General features: G+C 50.9%; 1 protein-coding gene across 1 annotated transcript; it reads right to left on the bottom strand.

Annotated features, from left to right (window-relative positions):
- Positions 1-584: 584 nt before the first annotated feature.
- LOC125911677 (5-hydroxytryptamine receptor 5B) lies at positions 585-15,373 on the bottom strand. The gene is made up of 2 exons (XM_049615729.1): positions 14,597-15,373; positions 585-1,913 (listed from the first exon to the last, which is right to left on the bottom strand). The coding sequence occupies exons 1-2, from the start codon at positions 15,371-15,373 to the stop codon at positions 1,581-1,583; spliced, it is 1,110 nt and encodes a 369-aa protein (XP_049471686.1). The 3' UTR covers positions 585-1,580.
- Between the last annotated feature and the right edge of the window lie 4,163 nt (positions 15,374-19,536).

The following is a 19,536-nucleotide window of genomic DNA, read 5'->3' as shown; positions in this document are numbered from 1 at the left end:
GATCTCAGTGTGAGCTATTTTTAGCCTTTTCTCACAGTGTAAATATTCATATATTTCACTGCACAGTTTGAGTAGAGACTGCTGCCCCCACCCCAGCTGGGGGTGTTATCTAATTTATGCAACACATACCATATTGCCTTTCTAACACTTAAAAAAAAATTCTAAACTCCAAAGCCTGTCTGGACCCAACGATTTTGGAAAAGGCACTGTGGACCTGTATACTCTGATAAACCCCAAAGTACCAAATCCCGAAGAGTATCTACATACCTCAGACATCTAGTGAGCCAATGGCAGAGGGGTCTGTTTTGTGTACATTGAAAAGCATAATCGGTAGGCAGCCAGCACTTCTCCAAAATCAGACGGACTGTGGCCTGCATGACTTGGTCCAGGAATCCCCCTCATCCAGGCCCTCGGACCCCTCCATTCCTGGGCCGCATTTGGTATTTTCAGGAAGGCCAAGATCCACTATGGAAGTTGGGGGGCTGTTGTATCTTAGTTCTACAGTAGGTGTCCCTCTTTCAAAGGCATGTGTGTGTGTGTGTGTGTGTGTGATCAATCATACACATGAATGATTCTGAGCCTAGAAATAAATGCTTCAAAAGTATTTTTATTACACATACAAATCCATATGCTGAAGAAGGTGGGAACATTTGTTACAGCTGCTCTCCCTTGTACAGAAGCAGAGAAAGGGCCCCACCGGGGTCCTCAACCCTGGTGACACGGTGAGGTCACTTGGGGAGATTTAAAAAGCACTCGCGCCTGCAATTCACCATGCTCCCCCCCACCCCTGAAATGCCTGTTAAATTGGCCCGAAGAACAATCTAAGCACCCAGCAGTGAAATGCCTGTTTAATTGGTCCAAAGAACAATCTAAGCACCCAGCAGTGTCCCTCACTGATGAAAAAGAAAATTATCTGGAGAAGTCAATAACATAAATTGCCAGCCCTCTTCTCTGAAAGTCTCCTTCAGTAGATACGGCTGCACGGGACACTTCTTTTAAAAAACCAAAGTTCAGATGATTCCCGTCTCCCAGACTGGGATACACCACCTTGGAGGGTGGGGAAGAGAAGTTGAATCGGGTGGATAGAGGGTGGGAGAAGGGCTGTTTCACAAACGAGACAGTCTCCTGAGTGGACTCCCAAACAGGCCCCTGGGCTCCGTTCTGCGGGACCCGCCCCCCCCCCCCACCGGCCCCGCCGGAGAAATAGGGTTTTATGCGAAGGAAAGGCAAGCCGGCTTGGACTCCCCTGTCAGTTTCAGCCGGTCAGCAGTCACTGCCAGGAGCTCTGTCTGAAAAGGATCCCGGGGCAGAGGTCCGCTCAGTGGACAGACTGCCGCGATCGATTGGCAGTGTCTGTCACACATCCGGAAGAGGCCACACCGCAGGCTTGCCAGACGCTGTCTTTCTGCAGAGCCCTTGGTGTTGCTGCTCCTCCGGTCCAGGCCCAGCGGTGCGGCTCTCACACGTCAACACCCCGCTTGGGGGGAGAGGCTTCCAGATGACTGGGGTGGGGGGGGGAGGCGGGGGTCCTGCCCACCGGCCCACAGCCCCCCACCTGCACATCTCTCCAGGCCCCGCGTTCATCTCTGCCTGCTGAAGAGACTCTTGAAGGCGTTGTTGTAGTTCTTGTTAAATGCCGTGTAGATCAGGGGGTTGAAGAAGGAATTGGAGTAGCCGAGCCACAAGAATATGCTTTTCCAGATGGGGGGCAGGCTGCAGGCACAGAGGGGGCTGATGAGCTCCGCCAGGAAGAAGGGGATCCAGCACAGCACAAACACGCCAATGAGAATGCCCACCATCACGGCCGCCCGCTTCTCCTTCTGCTCCCGCCACGAGTCCCCGCTCATCTGAAAGGCCACCACCGGGCGACGCGCCGTGAACACCATCTCAGCCTCGTGAGGGGCCTCCCTCACCTTGGGACAAAGGAAATGTGCCGTTAACACCGAAAACCCAACACTGGATGGTAAAGCAACGTGGGGTGGCTCCCGTGCGGCCAACCCCTCCCCCGCAGCCTCATTCAAGACCCATTTATCCATAATCCGTCACAAATGTTCGGTGAAAAGGTTCCTGAGACTGTAGGTTAAATTAAGCCCCGAAGGTTCTTCCGGGAGTGAGAGTGGCGGTCTCCACAATGTCAATATGATATAAAAAGAGAGGGAGGCAGTTAAGAGCGGGAGCCTCGTGTCAGACTCTGGCTGGAGTCCCAGCCCCACGGGCCATGTGTGAAGCTGGGTAACGAAAGTCCTCTCCCCGGTAAGGACACCATGGAGGTGAACTGGGAATGTGCTGGGTGTGCCATTCAATGCTCATGGAGTGGGCTGGGTCGGGGACTAGGACCCCAAATAGAACAGCCCTGACCCAGGCCAGGCACCAAGTTCGCAGCTGGAGAGGCAGCCTATAAACCTCAACATTGCAAGAAATTGTACAACTATGTGCTAAATGGATTCAATTCGGATTTGGGGGTACTTCTGTACTGCCTAACTTTGGGGGCACCTAGGTGGCTCAGTCGGGTGAGCGTCCGACTCTTGGTTTCAGCTCAGGTCATGATCTCACAGTTTGTGGGTTCGAGCCCGCATCAGGCTCTGCACTGACAGCAGGGCTCCTGCTTGGGATTTTTCTCTCCCTCTCTCTCTGCCCCTCCCCAGCTTGGTGTCTCTCTCTCTCTCTCTGTCTCTCTCTGTCCCTCTCAAAAAATAAACATAAAAAGTTTTTAATTAAAAAAAAGACAGGGGCGCCTGGGTGGCTCAGTCGGTTGAGCGTCCGACTTCAGCTTAGGTCATGATCTCACAGTTCGTGGGTTCGAGCCCCGCATCAGGCTGTGTGCTGACTGCTCAGAGCCTGGAGCCTGCTTCGGATTCTGTGTCTCCTTCTCTCTCTGCCCCTCCCCCGCTCACGCTTTGTCTCACTCTGTTTCTCAAAAATAAATAAATGTAAAATGAAAATTAAAAAAAAAAAAAAAAGACAGCTGTAAATGCCTTTGTGGTAATAATTCACTACTCTTTAAGGAGTCCCCAGCACAATGTCCACCCTGTCACCCCCATCCTTTGGCTAACTCCTATTTACTTCTTAGGTCTCAGCTTAGAGGCCACCAACCCTCTCAGAGTGGCCTTTGTGACCCTCTAAACTCAATCACATTGTCCTCTTCCGTAGCAATTTGTGTGACTGTGGCTATTGCATCTGCCCCGCCCCCGCCCCAGTCCAAGCTCAACAAGGGCGGGGACTGTGTCTTCTAGGACTGTGTGCCACCTGCCTGGCAGCAGCAGCCGTGCCAGGCAGGTGCTCCAGGAAACAGCTGCTGCGTTAACGAGTGACCATGACAACAGGAGGGTCCGCATCTGCATTTCCCTTCCTGCCCGGATGCTGCCAGCCGTGGCCCACCGACACTGGGGGCACCCAAGGGCGGGAGGCTTGGGAGCAAGGGTTACATCTAGCTTGGACACCGCTGGAAGCAGCTGTGGGGACAGCATCACGGCCGTGGAGCACAATACAGGGCCCGCAGCCCATTTGCCGTCTGCTCTCACTGGGTTAGGATGGCCAAAGCCAAGTGCTGCAGGACCCCCCGGGGGGCCTGACCCATGCAAACCTGGGACTCCACCCTGGGAACCACCTTCGAATTCAGTGCCTTCTGCTACTTTCCCCACCACCCCCAGCTCCTTTCGTGGGAAAATCACTACACCGGCCTGGAGAGAGGATCACGAAGACGTGGACAAAGAGTCCTTGCCTTTGCCAGTGCCCACCTGGCTTCCTGCCCGCTGCCTGGAGAGAGACAATGACAAGGAAAGTGATGGCAGCATGGGAACAAACAGCATTTCCCCCTCCCCGCCCTGCGCCCCCAGAGCGGCCAGCCAGAACCCCTCTAATGAGCCTTTCCAAGGTTTGCCAGCCCCCCATGGGCAGGTATGAGCCCCATGTCCCCACTCGTCTTCAGAAGAGGCGGTACTGATCGGCTGATTGCCTCTTTTTTTTTTTTTAATTTTTTTTTAACGTTTTATTTATTTTTGAGACAGAGAGAGACAGAGCATGAACGGGGGAGGAGCAGAGAGAGAGGGAGACACAGAATTGGAAGCAGGCTCCAGGCTCTGAGCCATCAGCCCAGAGCCCGACACGGGGCTCGAACTCACGGACCGTGAGATCGTGACCTGAGCCGAAGTCGGACGCCCAACCGACTGAGCCACCCAGGCGCCCCTCGGCTGATTGCCTCTTGATGGACCACCAAGTGACCAGACAAGTCTGAGCCACAAAACGTGCCTTCCTGAAACCACCTCATGAATATTTAACAGTCTACTAGGGAGGGGATCATGTTATCAGAGCAGGAGCAGAAGTGAGAGGTGATGCGTTTGTTTCTCTCCCACGGCGCTCCCCCGCTCCATCCATAATGGGCACTTTTCCAGCCACTTCTCTGCTGACCTACGCGGCCTCCCAGGCACTGGAGTCCCTCCTCTGGGTAAGGCAAGTTCCAAGTCCTTGTTATGCTGTTGAGGGAATGAAATGGGGTGAATTCAGTTCAAAGGGCTCCCGGGGGAAGAGAAACAGAAAAGGCAAGTTCACTGATCAAGGAGGTTTAAAATACCAGGCCTCCAGCACCACGGCACGACGTGGCAGAACCCGAGTCTGTCCCGCCTCAGCATCTGTTCGCTAGAAGTAAGCTCACAGCTTTCCACCTGAGCCTGCTGCACTCTGTGCAGAGAGAGAGAGAGAGAGAGGCTGGGAGATCCTGGAATCTTTCCAGAGACGGCTTCAAAGAAACTGAGTCAACCTGGGATGATCCTGGTTGGCGAGGGGACTGGGTAGCTTGGCTCTTCTCATTTGAAATGAGATATCCAAAAGGGGCTAAGGGCAACTCTAGAGAAGTTACTCTAAGACAGACATGATGCTAAACGCTTGTGACGGATAACTTTAATTCATTCTCACATCAGACTTTCGAGGTATTCATTACTATTATTATCTCCATTTTGGAGTTGAGAAAACACTCTGAGAAGTTACATGCCTTGTCCAAGGTCACCCAGTTGCTTCTTATAAGAGCTGGAAGTCAGACTTGAATATCTGGACCCAGAGACCACACTCTTAATCCCTATATGTTGTTCCGAGCGTTTAGTAAACGTGATTGCTCTGAATAGGTTCCGACAGAACCTACCTTAAGGATATTTATGCCTGGAAATGTTTTCAGAACGGACATGAAGGGTTTCCTGGTGATTTCTCTGGCCACCAGCTCTGGGGCCACCCCTGAGCTTCTCCATCTCTCCTCTTTGGTCTTCTCTCTCCTCAACCTCCTCACCCCAACTTCCCTCTACACCCCTGTCTGAAAACTGACCATCTGGGCTTTAGAGGCCTCTGACCTCTGGTTAGAAATCCGCTCATGTGCAGACAAGAATACGGGCTGGTGAAAGCATACAGTCAGTGGGTCCTGCAGAAAAAGGAAAGGTCCTCTCAATACACAGAAGTTTGGGCACGTCAAATGCCATGGCCAAGGCCACGCAAGCAGGGCAAAATGCCAGACCTTCCCGGCTCTTGACGGTTGTCTGGTACGCGGCTAGGCGGTTCCACACACTGTCTTATTCAGTAATGACAGCGACCAGTAAGGAGGGGATGAGGAAACCGAGGCTCAGAGCAAGTTCGTGATTAGACAGGATTACCATCCGAGCCCCCACTTCTACATCTGTAACCGTAAAGAATCTTGTCTGTACTGTAGGCCTAGTGTGAGGACCACAATGAGGCACGGTGCATAGTAGGACCTCATAAATGTCAGCCTCCTGTCCCCTTGTTCCTTCCTTCTCCTCTAATAAAAAAAAAAAAAAATTCTAGTGGGGCACCTGGGTGGCTCAGTCGGTTAAGTGACTGACCAGCTCAGGGCATGATCTCACAGTTCATGGGATTGAGCCCCGAGTCGGGCTTTGTGCTGACAGCTCTGAGCCTGCTTCCAATTCTCTGTCCCCCCTCTCTCTTCCCATCCCCCACTCACATCCTGAGACTTCGCCTCAGGTCATGATCTCATGGTCCGTGGGTTCGAGCCCCGCGTCGGGCTCAGTGCTGACAGCTCAGAGCCTGGAGCCTACTTCGGATTCTGTGTCTCCCTCTCTCTCTCTGTCCCTCCTCTCTTTCTCTCAAAAATAAATTTAAAAAATTTTTTAAAAATTCCAGCTGCTGGGGCTCCTGTGTGGCTCAGTCGGTTAAGCATCCGACTTTGGTTCAGGTCATGATATCACAGTCCATGGGTTCGAGCCCTGCATCAGGCTCAGTGCTGACAGCTCAGATCCTGGAGCCTGCTTCGGATTCTGTGTCTCTCTCTCTCTCTGCCCTTCCCCTGCTCATGCTCTGTGTCTCTCTGTCTCTCAAAAACAAATTTTAAAATTTTTCAAAAATATTCCAGCTGCCACAGAAAGAACCCACAAACATTTTTCATCCTCTAATGTTGTTAACTCAACATCCTAACAAGGAACAGGAGAGGAAAGCAGAAAGAAGCATTGTCCCAATCACTTGTGGAACAAACACCAGTTGGTGCTGTGACCCCACGGGTAGGATAAGAGTCTCCATGAGGCAGGTGTCGGGGCGGCCATGCTAATCCCAGTGGTGAATCAAGGCCTACGGCCTCTGAGCGAGGAGAGAGGGCATAGAGAGTTTCCTGGTTCGGGCTGAAGGCACCCCGGATCGTAAGTGGAACCCCCTGTTTCTAACCAGAGCTCGTCAGGTCAGGACCAAGAATGCCTGGGGCTCCAGTCTCTCTGCCCCGGGGTCCACAGGGCACACCAAGCTCCCCACTGCATTTCCCAAAGGCACACCAAGGACATGACTAGCCAAAATAGCCCCTCAACGTGAACAGAAACTGTCTAGCTTGTCTGACAACCTAGAGCAGAAAATGTTCTTGGCTGCTTCTCTGGTGGAAAAAAAAAAAAGAAGAAGAAAGAAAGAAAAAGAAGAAAAGAAAGAAAGAAAGAAAGAAAGAAAGAGAAGAAAGAAAGAAAGGAAGGAAGGAAGGAAGGAAGGAAGGAGAGAGAAAAAGAAAGAAAGAAAGAAAGAAGAAAGAAAGGAGGAAGGAAGGAAGGAAGGAAGGAGAGAGAGAGAAAGAAAGAAAGAAAGAAAGAAAGAAAGAAAGAAGAAAGAAAGGAGGAAGGAAGGAAGGAAGGAAAGAAAGAGAGAGAAGAAAGAAAGAAAGAAAGAAAGAGAAAGAAAGAAAGAAAGAACCAAGGAAGAAAGAAAGAAAGAAAGAAAGAAGGAAGGAAAGAGAGAGAGAAAAGAAAGAAAGAAAGAAAGAAAGAAGAAAGGAGAAAGGAAGAAAGGAAGGAAGGAGAGAAAGAAAGAAAGAAAGAAAGAAGAAAGAAAGAGAAAGAAAGAAGGAACCAAGAAAGAAAGAAAGAAAGAAAGAAAGAAAGAAAGAAAAAAGAAAGGAAGGAAGGAAGGAAGGAAGAAAGAAAAAGAAATTAATGAAGTTTTCTTGTAAAAAATAAATAAAAGCAGAGCATGCTAGGCTTGAAAAAAATAACCTTTCCTTCAGTGTAATTCTATTTGTAATAGAGTATAGTTTTGCTGAGCTCTTGGGTGTGATCATAACAGAAGGTACAACTGCTATCATTCTTGTTTTTGGAGAACGTGGATTTTTGTGGAGAGGTTGGTCACTGTGGTTTGGCTAAGAATCCACTGGAGTTCATGCTGAGAAGGAGAATATAGCTCTGTTTTCAGCTCTAATATCATCTGATCTGAAGTCATCCCCCCTTTACGAGTGGATGCCAATGGAAGGGCCTCTGTTGACGCAAGAGTTCACCCCTGAAATCCTTGGGACCCCAGGACAGAGAGGCCTGGAATGGTGGGGTGGGGAGGAGGGTAGGGGTAGAGGGAGAAATGGAGAGAAGGGAGGTTTTGCCTTTTGCACATGTATTGTCAACCCTCAGTGTTCCGATGCACCCCCCCTGGAGGCCACACCCTGATGACTACAGCCCTGCCTCAGTCACAATTCCCACTGCCCTGTAGGTTCCATCCCTCAAGAGGGCCAGCTGGGAGCAAGGCTCAGTATCACTCTTCAGAGATGGGCTTCAGGGAGCGCCCTATGCAAAATGGCTAAGTACCTACATACCTTTCTGGGCAGCAAGTCCAAAGCTTTCTTGAATTTTCAAGTCATCTGTGACCTACCAGAAGGTTAAGAACCATGGAGTTCTGGTCTCAGTGTTCCACTGAGAAGCTCAACCTTCTCCAGGAACTACACGGATTTAAGAAGCAGCTCATTGCAAGGTCATTGGTGAAGACACACGGTGCCTGCACCATATTCGCCTATGCCCCCTTCATTTCCTCTTCTCCCCCTGCACTCTTCCTCAATGATCCAATCAGAGAGAAAAGAGAAACGGAAGTAGACGTACAGAGATAGAATGAATGTGATGATGTAAGGAGAACAAAGGAGAAGTTTATAGAAAGGGGAAGGCCAGGGACATTTCTAAAGAGGTCTAGAAAATGCTCCCTGGCAATTCCAAGTATTTCTGAAAACAGACTATTAGGTACCCATCTTAAAGGAATCAAACCATAAACCAGATTTTTGATTACCACTGATACGATTTGATTCATAAAATGTACTTTCCTAAAGTTAAAATAATCTTGCAGTCTGGAATGGAATGTGTTTGAGCCCACAAGTTCTTTTAATAGACAGAGTCAGAATGAGGGCGACGTCCTCTTCCCGGACCCGAGCTCTGACAAGAGCAAAAGCCCACCAGCAGCTTAGTCTTTGGGATGGTCTGGTGACAACTAAACATTGGACAAAGGACAAAAATAAAAGGGGCTCTGTGCAGATTTCAGTCACTCGAGGCTCACGTACTGTATGCTTACAGCACACAGACCTGCTTATATTAATACAGACAATTAACTTAAAGAGGCAAATATTTTATAATATAGCATTAGCTAACACTCAGATCCAAGTTGTCATAAACCCCACAGCTCAATACTACTCATTTATTTTGCCTTTTTCAGCTTACAAAGTGCTTTCCCCTTTATTATCCAGTCTCTCAGGACCATTGTATTCTGGACAGACTTCTAGCAGAGCACCTATAAGAGTTTATTCACTTTTTAATGCTATGGTTGTAGTCTACTAACACTAACCCCTGGAGAACAGAGGTCTTGCTTGCGCATTCCTTGAACCTTCGGAAGCTACTGCACTGCCTGATATATAGGTCAGCAATAGTCAATCAAGTAATTTTGAGCACCATCTGTGCGGTGCTCAATTACACAGATGGTGGTGGTTTTAAAATCTGTCCACAAGTTTCCTGACACTTCTCCAAAGGTAGAGCTTAATTCCCCTTCCGTTGAGTGTGGGCTGGAGTTGGCGACTCACTTCTAGTAAATAGAATATACGGGAAGTGATTGCCTGTAACTTCTGAGACTAGCTCATAAAAGGCATTGCAGTATCTTCCTTGCTGAGCTCTCTTGGAATAGAGGAAGCCAGCTGCCATGTTGTGACAACACTCAGGCAGCCTTATGGACACCTCCTGCTAACGGCCATGTGAGTCAGCCATCTTGGAAGGAGAGTCTCCAGCCCCGGTCAAGCCTTCGAATGACTTCTGCCCCGTCTGACATCTTGGCCACCACCACAAGAGCCCTTTGGTCCAGAAGGTCGAAGCCATTCCCAAGCCTGACCCACAGAAATGGTGAGTTATTACATGTTTGTTGTTTTACACTCCTACTACATGTTTCTTGGGCTATGTTACTCCAGCAAAAAGTAACTCTTCTGCCTAGGATGGTGAGTAATAGAAATAAAGAGGACTAAGATAAGAATTCATTATTTATAACTTACAGGGGGAATTTTAAAAAATAATAACAAAGATAATACAGCAGCTGTCATGGATGATTTACCGTTTTCAATACTCCATATACACCATTATCTCATTTACTCTTCACAAGAATATTATGAGGCAGGCATCAGTATTTCCTTTTTACCTAAATACAGCCTTAGATTAAGTCACTCAGCTGAAGTACTAATAAGTCGCACACAAAGAACTGAAAATCAGGTCTCCTTGCTTCCAAATCCCATGCTCTGAACCACTGTGCACGGTCTCCCACCGCGTGTTTATTGACTGAGTGCATGAGTGAAAGGTATCACCCAGGGTGGCGTTATCACATCCCTGAGCCTCAGGCATCTTTGCCTCTGTGGGCCCTTCCCCCATTAAGAAGTATTAAAAATTACATTTTATGACTATATTATTAGAAAGACTAACATAATCGAGGCTGGACACATTATTATATATTCATTGCTGCGATATTCATTGTCCCCGTAATTTTAAAGGAAATTAAAAGTAAACCAGTTCCATGGGCCCCAAAAAGTATGGTGCCTCCGGGTTGCGTGCCTACTTTGCCTAATGAACAATTAGACCCTGGCATCAACTTGTATACAACAATCAAACAATTGAAAAGAAAAAAACTTCTTTTTATAGAATTTGTTTATAGAATTTTATTTATTTTGAGAGCGAGAGTGGAGGAGGGACAGAGAGAGAGGGAGAGAGAGAGAGAGAGAGAGAGAGAGAGAGAGAGAATCTCAAGCAGGTTCCACTCTGTCAGTGCAGAGCTCCATGCAAGGCTCAAACCCAGAAGCTGTGAAATCATGACCTGAGCTGAGATCAAGAGTCGGATGCTTAACCGACTGAGCCACCCGGGTTCCCTGAAAAAAAGAAAAACTTTTTGATGCTACATGTTGAAAGGCAGATAAATAATCCCCATTGATTCTGCTTTTTTTCTCCTAAACAGAAAGGGCACAGGGCAGTAGGAAACGATCACAACGCATGGGGGTTGCTCTGTGGGGAGCAGAATATACTGTATATGCGGTGCTCAGTCTAGAAAGCGGAAAGAAAGGATGTCAAGGTAGGAATGAAGCCTGCCTCCTGAGAGAAGCCGGCAGTGCCTCTGTGCTCAGCTGTTCTGGAACGAACAGAGTCCCGTGCACAGTTTTGAGATGCTGCTCCCATACCCCACCTTGACTGGGATACGACTGCCTCATTCCTATGAAGGTTAGATGCTGTGGGCAGTGGGGCAGCGCTCGGCAGTTAAGTCCCCAGAAGGGCACGGAGGAATGACAAAGTAAAGAACGGTGACTTGAGGTCTGCGACCAGCCTCAGCTTCTCCACTCCATAACTCTGTGGTCTTAGATGACCTAACTTTGTGGCAGCTGAGTTTTATCAACTGGAAGCTGAGGGCTGGTGGCAAAGATAGCTCTCACCAAATATCCCTAGGCTCCCCTGGATTTCACAGCCAGTGGACCGAGAACAGAACCGACATGTGTCCACTTGAGGGTAAGGCAGGTAAAAGCTGCTGTATTTCCATATATCTCTTCCCCTCTCACAGCCACCTTGGAAGCCGCCGACAGAGACTTTAGGCCAACCTGGCTGGGCCATGATGCTTAAATAAGAAGATGAAGAGAAAGCATCAAAACAGTATCCAGAAGAGGGGACTGACTTAATAACCACTGGTTTCTGTCTCTACTGTCAAAAACTGCATTTGTTCCCTCAAAGAATTAAGCCACTGCCCAGGAACTGTGGCTTGGCCCTTTCTGATAATATTTCAATGTTGGGACCTGGCCACAGAATTCCAAAGAAGAGGAGGGATGTACACAGCCCTGTTACCAGAGGCCCTCAGCCTTCCTAAGTGCCTCTATCACCCACAGAAATCAGTACCGACATGTCGGAGTGCAGGAAATGGCAGGTGATAGGGGTGGGGAAGGTAGAGAGAGAGTATTCCTGGCATATTTTTTTTAAATTTCTGTTTGGGGGTCTTAATACTAGAAAGCTTGCTCAGCAGCATTTCCCAGGCATTTGCATGAGGCCTGGCTGAAGCCTAAAGACGCAGGCCTCTCTCCAACACCCTCACATCTACAATCTCAGCATCACGGGACTCAGACCCCCAGGCCTGGCCTAGACTGATACCAGAGAACTTGCAGCACCCAAAGCAGGGAACCGGGTTGGCAGGGGGCCCACTGCAAGTGGAAAATCACAATACTTCGCCCTGCCCCCCAGAGCTCCTCCTCCCCACCCACAGGCCACCCCGGATTGGCCAGGCTCCTGTTCACTCACTTCTTCTCGGTATCACCTGCCGGAACCGGGTCTGTCAAAAATAAACACCAAACCCCGACTTGGCAAGCCTTTCTGGCGTCCATTTCACCATGATTTCTCTAGGTGCACGTTGGATTAATGTAGCTATTAAAAGTCAGCCCTACCTCGCAATCAGACAGAAAAGCTATAATCACCCCAGGCATTTCCAAAGGACCTTTCAAAGAACATCATTAATTCTGAACAAAGCTCTCCCCTACCAACACTTTCCAATTATAGTCTTGACATTCCTATTTTATGCTACAAAATCTCTCTGCCATTTAATGGAGAGGGGGGAAAAAAGCCTGCTTTTTAAAACACATATGTTTGAGTAGCCTACGTATCTGAGTTAACTTTCCAAAATTAAAACACAACTAACAATAGAAAACTCACTGTCCCTTTCCTCCCCCCCACCCCCATCGGCAGTCCTTCCTTGGCCATAGGCAGTAGCCCTCCCCCCACCCCCAACCCGCCCCCTCCACTATCCATGGTTTCAGCTTTCTGAAGTTTCAGTTATCTGAGATCAACCACAGTCTGGAAGCAGATGACCCTCTTGATTTTTCCGGGTCAACAGGAGCCTAACACTATGTCACAATGCCTACATCATCATTTCACTTCACCCCATCTGGTAGGCATTTTACCATCTCACATCATCACAAGAGGAAGGATGGGTATAGTAAAATATTCGGAGAGAGAGGCTGCATTCACACAACTTTTATTGTTATAATGTTATAATGTTCTATTTTATTATTATATATATTATGGGGCACCTGGGTGGCTCAGTCGATTAAGCATCAGACTTAAGCTCAGGTCGTGATCTTGCGGTCAGTGAGTTCAAGCTCCAGGTCGGGCTCCGTGCTGACAGCTCAGAGCCTGGAGCCTGCTTCAGATTCTGTGTCTCCCTCTCTCTCTGCCCCTCCCCCACTCATGCGCACGCTCGCGCGCGCACTCTCTCTCTCTTTCTCTCTCTCAAAAGATAATAAACATTAAAAAAAAATTTAGGTGTGCCTGGGTGGCTCAGTGGGTTAAGTGTCTTGACTTCAGCTCAGGTCATGATCTCACGGTTTGTGAGTTCGAGCACTGTGTTGGGTTCTGTGCTGACAGCTCAGATCCTGGAGCCTGCTTCGGATTCTGTGTCTCCCTCTCTCTCTCTCTCTCTGCTCTCCCCCCCCCCCCCCCCCAGCTCGCATGGATGTGCATGCACTCTCTCTTTTGAGAAATGTTAAAAAAAAAAAATGTAGGTATGTTGCTATCCCTGTGCCTAGTTTATAAATTAAAATCTATCTTAGGCATGTATAGGAAAAGACCAGTATACATGGTTCAGTGCTATCTAAGGTTTCAGGCATCCATGGGGGGCCTGAAAGGTATCCAAGCCGGTTGGGGTGGGGGGAGGGCTTGGAAGGTATCCCTGTGGACAAAGGGCAACCACTCTATTGTATTTGGAAAGGGGCAATAAGTCCTGTTTTTATTCTCCAGGACTTTGAGCCTGCCCCACCCCCCACCCCTTAACAGGGAAAGTCTGGGGCTTGCAGGGTGAGGAGGGAGCTGACTCTACTAGATCCCGGCCCAAAGGCAGAAAGGTCCAACTTTAACTACAAGCAGAGAAGTTCTGCCAAATGCACAGCCCTGCATCTCATTCATTTCCAGGTCCTGCCCAGTGCACACGGCCTGGCCGGACCTCGTTGATCTCTATTCTGCCGCCCCGTGTGCCTGGCACCTCACGTTCTTCATCTCATGTGATCCTTTCTCACCATGAAGTAGGAATGAACTTGTTTAAAGATATGGGAAAGAGGCCCACAGACATTAAGGAACCGCCCCCAATATCCCAGCTGAGGTTTGAACTCACGGTTCTATGTCGTTCGGAAGTCACTAGAGGAAAGCACTGAGGTTGGGGTAGTGAAAGGAAAGCGACGCTTGGGTTCTGTTTTACGCTCACTTCCCTCTTTGGCACGGAGCTGGCTGATAGAGTTGGAGATTTAGTGTCTGGACTGCAGAGCACGGACCAGGGTGTGGTGGGGACGAAAAATACAGGAATGTGCTCATCTGCGGGACGCACATTTCCAGCCCGCCGCAGTCCCGCTCTGTTTAGTTGGGACCGGGAAGCTGGCGGCTGCACGATTCACACAGACACAGTCACTCCCCCGGAAAGCACCCGAGGGCGAGGCCGATCGGTGTGCCCTCACTATTGCCCCGACACGCTGCCCCTGCGAGCCCCCCTCAGCTTCGTGGATTAGCGGTGGGAGCGCCCCCGCCAGCCCCAGTGTGCGGGTGGGGGAACCCCTTCCCCCGCGCGTCAGGTCCGCAGGTGGCCAACCGGTGCGCGCCTGGGGCAGGCGATGCGCCCCTCCGCGCGCGGTCCAGGAGAGCAGATGGCAAACTCCCTGTGCGCTCCAGGTGCGCTGGCGGCCAGCCTGGCGGGCAGCCAGCCTTCCGGCGCGCGCCCCAAGTGTGCAAGCTTCCTCCGCCAACTCTCCCCGTAGCCGAGCTGCGTCCCCACCCAGCGACCCCCTCCTCCAGCCCCCCCGTGCCGCAGCATGCTCGCTCCTCACCTGCACCTTGGCCGGCAGCGGCAGCACAGCCCCGCGGCGGCGGCCGAAACGGAACTTGGCCGCCTTGTAGATCTTCCAGTAGACGAAGAGCACCACGCCAAGCGGCAGGTAGAAGGCACCGCAGGTGGAGAAGACGGCGTAGGAGGGTTCCTGGCTCACCTGGCAGCGCTGGCGCCGTGGGTCGTACGCCTCGCCCCAGCCAAAGAGCAGCGGGGCCAGGGCGATGAGCGCCGAGAGCGCCCAGGTGAGCGCGATCATGAGCGCGGAGGCGCGGCGGCGGGTGCGCAGCGTGTACTGAAGGTGGCGCGTGATGGTCCAGTAGCGGTCCAGGGCGATGGCCGCCACGTTCCAGATGCTGGCGGTGCAGCACAGCACGTCGAAGGAGATCCACACGTGGCACAGGCTCCGGCCCAGCAGCCAACGTCGCCCGGCCGACAGCTCGCTCACCAGGCTCAGGGGCATCACCAGCGCGGCCACGAGTACGTCCGACACGGCCGTCGAGGCCACCAAGTTATGAGGCACACGATGGAAGGCGCGGACGCGCAGGATGGTGACAAGAACCAGCAGGTTCCACAGGAAAGTGGCCGCGATCAGCAGCACCAGCAGCGTCACCACCAGCACCGTGAAGACGGAGAAAGGCGGCTCGCGGCCGGGCAGGGCGGCCCCGCCTGGGGTCGACCCGATGACCCCGCCGGGGCTTGGGCTGAAGCTGCCGGCCTCGGATCCCAGGGGCAGGGAGACGCCGGTGGCGGCCACCGTGAGGTTAGCTGCTTCCATGGCGCGCGGCGCGCGGGATCTTGGTTTCCCGGCAGGGGACACACGCGCGCGGCCGGGGGCTCGGTGTGGACCGGGCGGGTGGGGGCGTGGAAGGGGTCGCCGCGTGCCCTGGGAGGACAGAGCGGGGTCCAGGTCGCCCCACCCTGTCCCTCTTTGGGCCGCAGCCCACGCTTTGGCTCCTCTGTCTGGAGCCCTCGTGGACCTCTTTTCCAGTGGAAGAAAAAAGAGTGGGACCCCTCTGGAGTCCAGCTCAGCTCGGCGCGCCAGTCTCTCCCACCTCTCTGCGCCGTCCCCGGGGCAACGGGCTGTCACAGGGCTGGGAATCCGGGAGCGCCGCGGAGTGTCCGCGCGCAGGGGCGGGTTTGGAGAGTTGCCCCCTCCCGCAGCCGGCCGCGGCAGGAGCCTGGCTGCAACCGGGTGGGCGGGTGGGGGTGGCCTGAGGAACCGCCAGCACCAGCCAGGCCTTCACGCAGCCTCACCGACCCCGACCCCCGCCCCTCCGCCGGGCGGAGAGAACCCTAACTGCGGTTGTCTCTGGAGAAGGTTCATGATCGCGCAGCAATGCCGCAGCCACCACCTTCTCGGATCCCTGGGATCCGAGACAGAGAGACAGAGGCGCCCACCCTCTCTCCTGGCGAGAAGGAGTTCTGGTTTCCTCCAGTGACGATCCTACGTATACCTAAACTAGGTACCGAGGTACAGACAACAGCAAGCTCCTAAAGCCGGCTCCACTCGGAGCACTTCTGACCGGCAGGGGCTTCACGGTGCCTTGAGAAGTTCACTCCGGGAAGAAAGGACGCTACTTCTAGGCAGTTTGGCAGGGGCGCCCAACGGGGAGCGTTTGCAACCTGTCCCCTGACCCCAACCCTGCCCACCAACACCTGTCCACCGGCCTCAACCCTGCGGCCATATCCCTGTTTGTCCTTCCCTCCCTGCCCTTTGCTGTTGCTGACATCCCTGACCACACTCTATGTCTTCCAGGCTAAGGCTGGGGTTATTTTTGTTGACCTGTGAGCAAAGGTAGACACCAATTAGAAAGGTGAAATCACCCTAACCTTCCACCCCACCCCGCCCCCCATTTTCAGTCTCATGCTTTTGAATAATAGTTCAACAATAATTAAATCAACCCAGTGCGGGCACTACTTCTGTGCCCGGGAATCAAAACAGGAACACAGAGCCCAAACGGCCCCTTTTCTTTTCACCGCCGCAGAGGGACAGTCACCCGCCAGCTTCTTACTGACACCTGAGGAACAGCCTCAGGCTAAGCAGGGTGCTCAGAACAGCCAGAGTGGGCACGGCACTGAGTCAGCTCCCAGAGAGAGACTTTCTGGAAAAGTCCCCTGAGACCGTAGCAGGTGGAAGGGGTTTCTTCCCATGAGCGGTCCACTCCTGGCACCTGGGGCAATCTTTGGGGATCCGGACCTGGCAGGGAGGATGTCCCAAGAACGTCCTTTTCCTCTGCTCTCCCTTCGCTTCATCCATTCGCTTTGTAGATGCTCTCTGCTGTCTGCATACCCTGCCTGGCGGTTCTTGCTTACACACTCAGACTTGATAGCACACTCCTAGGGCATAAAAAGCAACAGGCAAGGAAGTCAAAAACACTTACAGGCAGGGGCGCCTAGGTGGCTCAGTCGGTTGGGTGTCCGACTTCGGCTTGGGCCATGATCTGGTGGTTTGTGAGTTCAAGCCCCACGTCAGGCTCTGTGTTGACAGCTCAGAGCCTGGAGCCTGCTTTGGATTCTATGTCTCTGTCTCTCCCTGCTCATTCTCTCTCTCTCTCTCTCCCTCTCTCAAAAATAAACATAAAAAAATTTTTTTTTAATACAGGCATAAGTGTCAAGTGATCGATAAAATGATCAGAAATGGGCTGCTCAGTGACCGCAGAGACAGAGGATGCTGGGGTCAGAGACAAGGCTTTGCACTTACTGAAGCGCAGGGAAGGGGTGTGGATATTGGACAAGATGAATGGAAGGTTGGACCTGGCAAGGGCGTGAAAGTCTGGGGTCAAGGGGACAGATATGCAGGTGTAAATGACAAGGAGCAGGGTTTGCATGTGGCCATGGAAAAAGCTGGATGCTGGGCGGTTTTGGGACAGTGCCCATGATGAGCAGAAAACGGGGACGGGCCTTTGAAATACTTTCACGATAGTCTCCCCCTTCTATTGGACAAGAGTGTAACCAGAGCAAAGACTATCAAAAATGTAAAAGCATCCGTACTGCAGCAGTCAGATGCTTGACTTGCTGTTATTCTCTTAGCTTTGCGCCTACCCGCATGCATGTTTTATTAAACCTAAAATCAATTTCTTATTTGGCAGAGTTCGCTTAACGCTCTTCATGTTGCTAGATATTCTCTTCGTAGCTGTGCTTTTTATACTGTGCCGTTTATTACTTGAGAGACTTTGAGCAACTTAGGCTCTGTTTCTTCATTTCCAAACCAAGGCGAATTATGCCTGTCGGGCGAGTATTAAAGGACTACAGGTAGGGGCGCCTGGGTGGCTCAGCCGGGTTTCCGCTCAGGTCACAGTCTCGGGGTTCTTGAGTCCCCAGTTCGGACTCCACACTGACAGTGAGGAGCCTGCTTGAGAGTCTCTCTCCCTCTCTCTGTCCCTCCCTCGCTCTCTCTCTTTTTCTCTCTGCCTCTCTCTCTCCCTCCCTTTCTCTCCAGATTAATAAACTTTAAAAACTTTTCAAATAATAATAATAATAATAAATAAAAAATAATAATAATAATAGAACTACAGTTAGAGGAAGCTGGTAGCACTGGCTTGAGTCAGGGTTCAATACAGAGTCACTGTTGCTACTATTTCACTCTGAGTTTAACCTTCCATTCCCTTCTCTTGTGATCTTTTGCTGTGGTTCCGTGTTTTTACAGTTGTGATCCCTTGAATATTTGCAACAAGAAAACTCATCCACACAGTTTATCTCACTTGATCCTACCTGCACCCCTTTAGGCCTCATTCCCATCTGCAGATGGAGAACAGAGAGGTCTGTGGTCTTAACCTGCTGCCTCCCAGCTGGGACTCAGCTCTTCTGACTCCCTGCCCCTCCCGCCCCCGTGTCTGTGACGCCAGGCTGCCCTCCGTACACGGGACTGGGGTCCAGTCTGATTATTTTCCTTTAACTCTTTTATGAAATTTTTGTTTTTGTTTTAGAGAAAGAACGCATAAGCATGAGACCGGCAGGGGCAGAGGGAGAAAGAATCTTAAGCAGCCTCCACGCTCAGCACCAGGGCAGAGCCAGACTCTGGGCTCGATCCCGTCACCGCGAGATCATGACCTGAGCCGAAATCAGGAGTCTGACGCTCCACCGAACGAGCCACCCAGGCGCCCCTAAATATTGTTTTATATAAAAAGTCTGTGTTAGAAAAGGTGCCCCCCAAACATATTTCAAAGTTACTTTCTCACTTTGGTTTCAAGCAGAGGGAACGCCTTTCGAGAGAGGGACAGACTGTAGACCCGATGGTCAGGGGAGGCCAGAGAGTGACATGGGTGCAGAGACCAGGATGGAGTGAGTGAACGAGCCTCGCCTAAGGGAAGAGCATCCCAGGGAGCGGGAACAGCACACCCACCAAAGCCCTGAGAAGAAATATGTTTGAGGGGCACCTGGGTGGCTCAGTCGGTTGATTTCTGCTCGGGTCATGACCCCAGGGTTGTGAGATCGAGCCCCGCCTCAGGCTCTGAGCTGGGCACAGAGCCTGCGTAGGATTCTCTCTCTCTCCCTCTCTCACACACCTTTTCTCTCTCTCTCTCTAAAATAATAATAAAAAAAGAAACTTAAAAAAAAAAAGAAATATGTGTAAGGAATGTAAAGCTTTAACGACACACAGGAACACCCTTTCTGATTAAGAAAATAAACAAAAGGAGAAAGAAATGAGCCACAAAGAATCAAAATATCACTTCAGGCAGGAAAGAGCCTTATAATTTAAAAAAGAGATTCTAGATATCCTAATTTTACCTTTTGAAGAAAGATACAAAAAATAAACTAAGTGCCTTCACATGTTGCGTTGTTAATAGCAGAGGCCTTTTCTTGGCAGTGAATAAATCTAATTTACGGAAAGCTAAATAAAAATATAAAGCATTCTCTAGCTCACTGTTCTGCTTTGTCCTCACAACACTTCATGAATTGACATCATGTTGTGTATTTCGGCGCTTTTTGTTACCTGCC

This window comes from Panthera uncia (assembly GCF_023721935.1).
Source record: "Panthera uncia isolate 11264 chromosome C1 unlocalized genomic scaffold, Puncia_PCG_1.0 HiC_scaffold_3, whole genome shotgun sequence".
In the NCBI taxonomy this organism is placed as follows: domain Eukaryota; kingdom Metazoa; phylum Chordata; class Mammalia; order Carnivora; family Felidae; genus Panthera; species Panthera uncia.
This window is presented reverse-complemented; position numbering and strand designations above follow the sequence as displayed.

Bases quoted from the DNA above. Each gene is read 5' to 3' on its own strand.
- LOC125911677 (XM_049615729.1), bottom strand. From the start codon at position 15,373: ATGGAAGCAGCTAACCTCACGGTGGCCGCCACCGGCGTCTCCCTGCCC. The intron at 1,914-14,596 runs GTGAGGAGCGAG...CTTTGTCCCAAG, and splicing joins CGCTGCCGGCCAAGGTGCAG to GTGAGGGAGGCCCCTCACGA.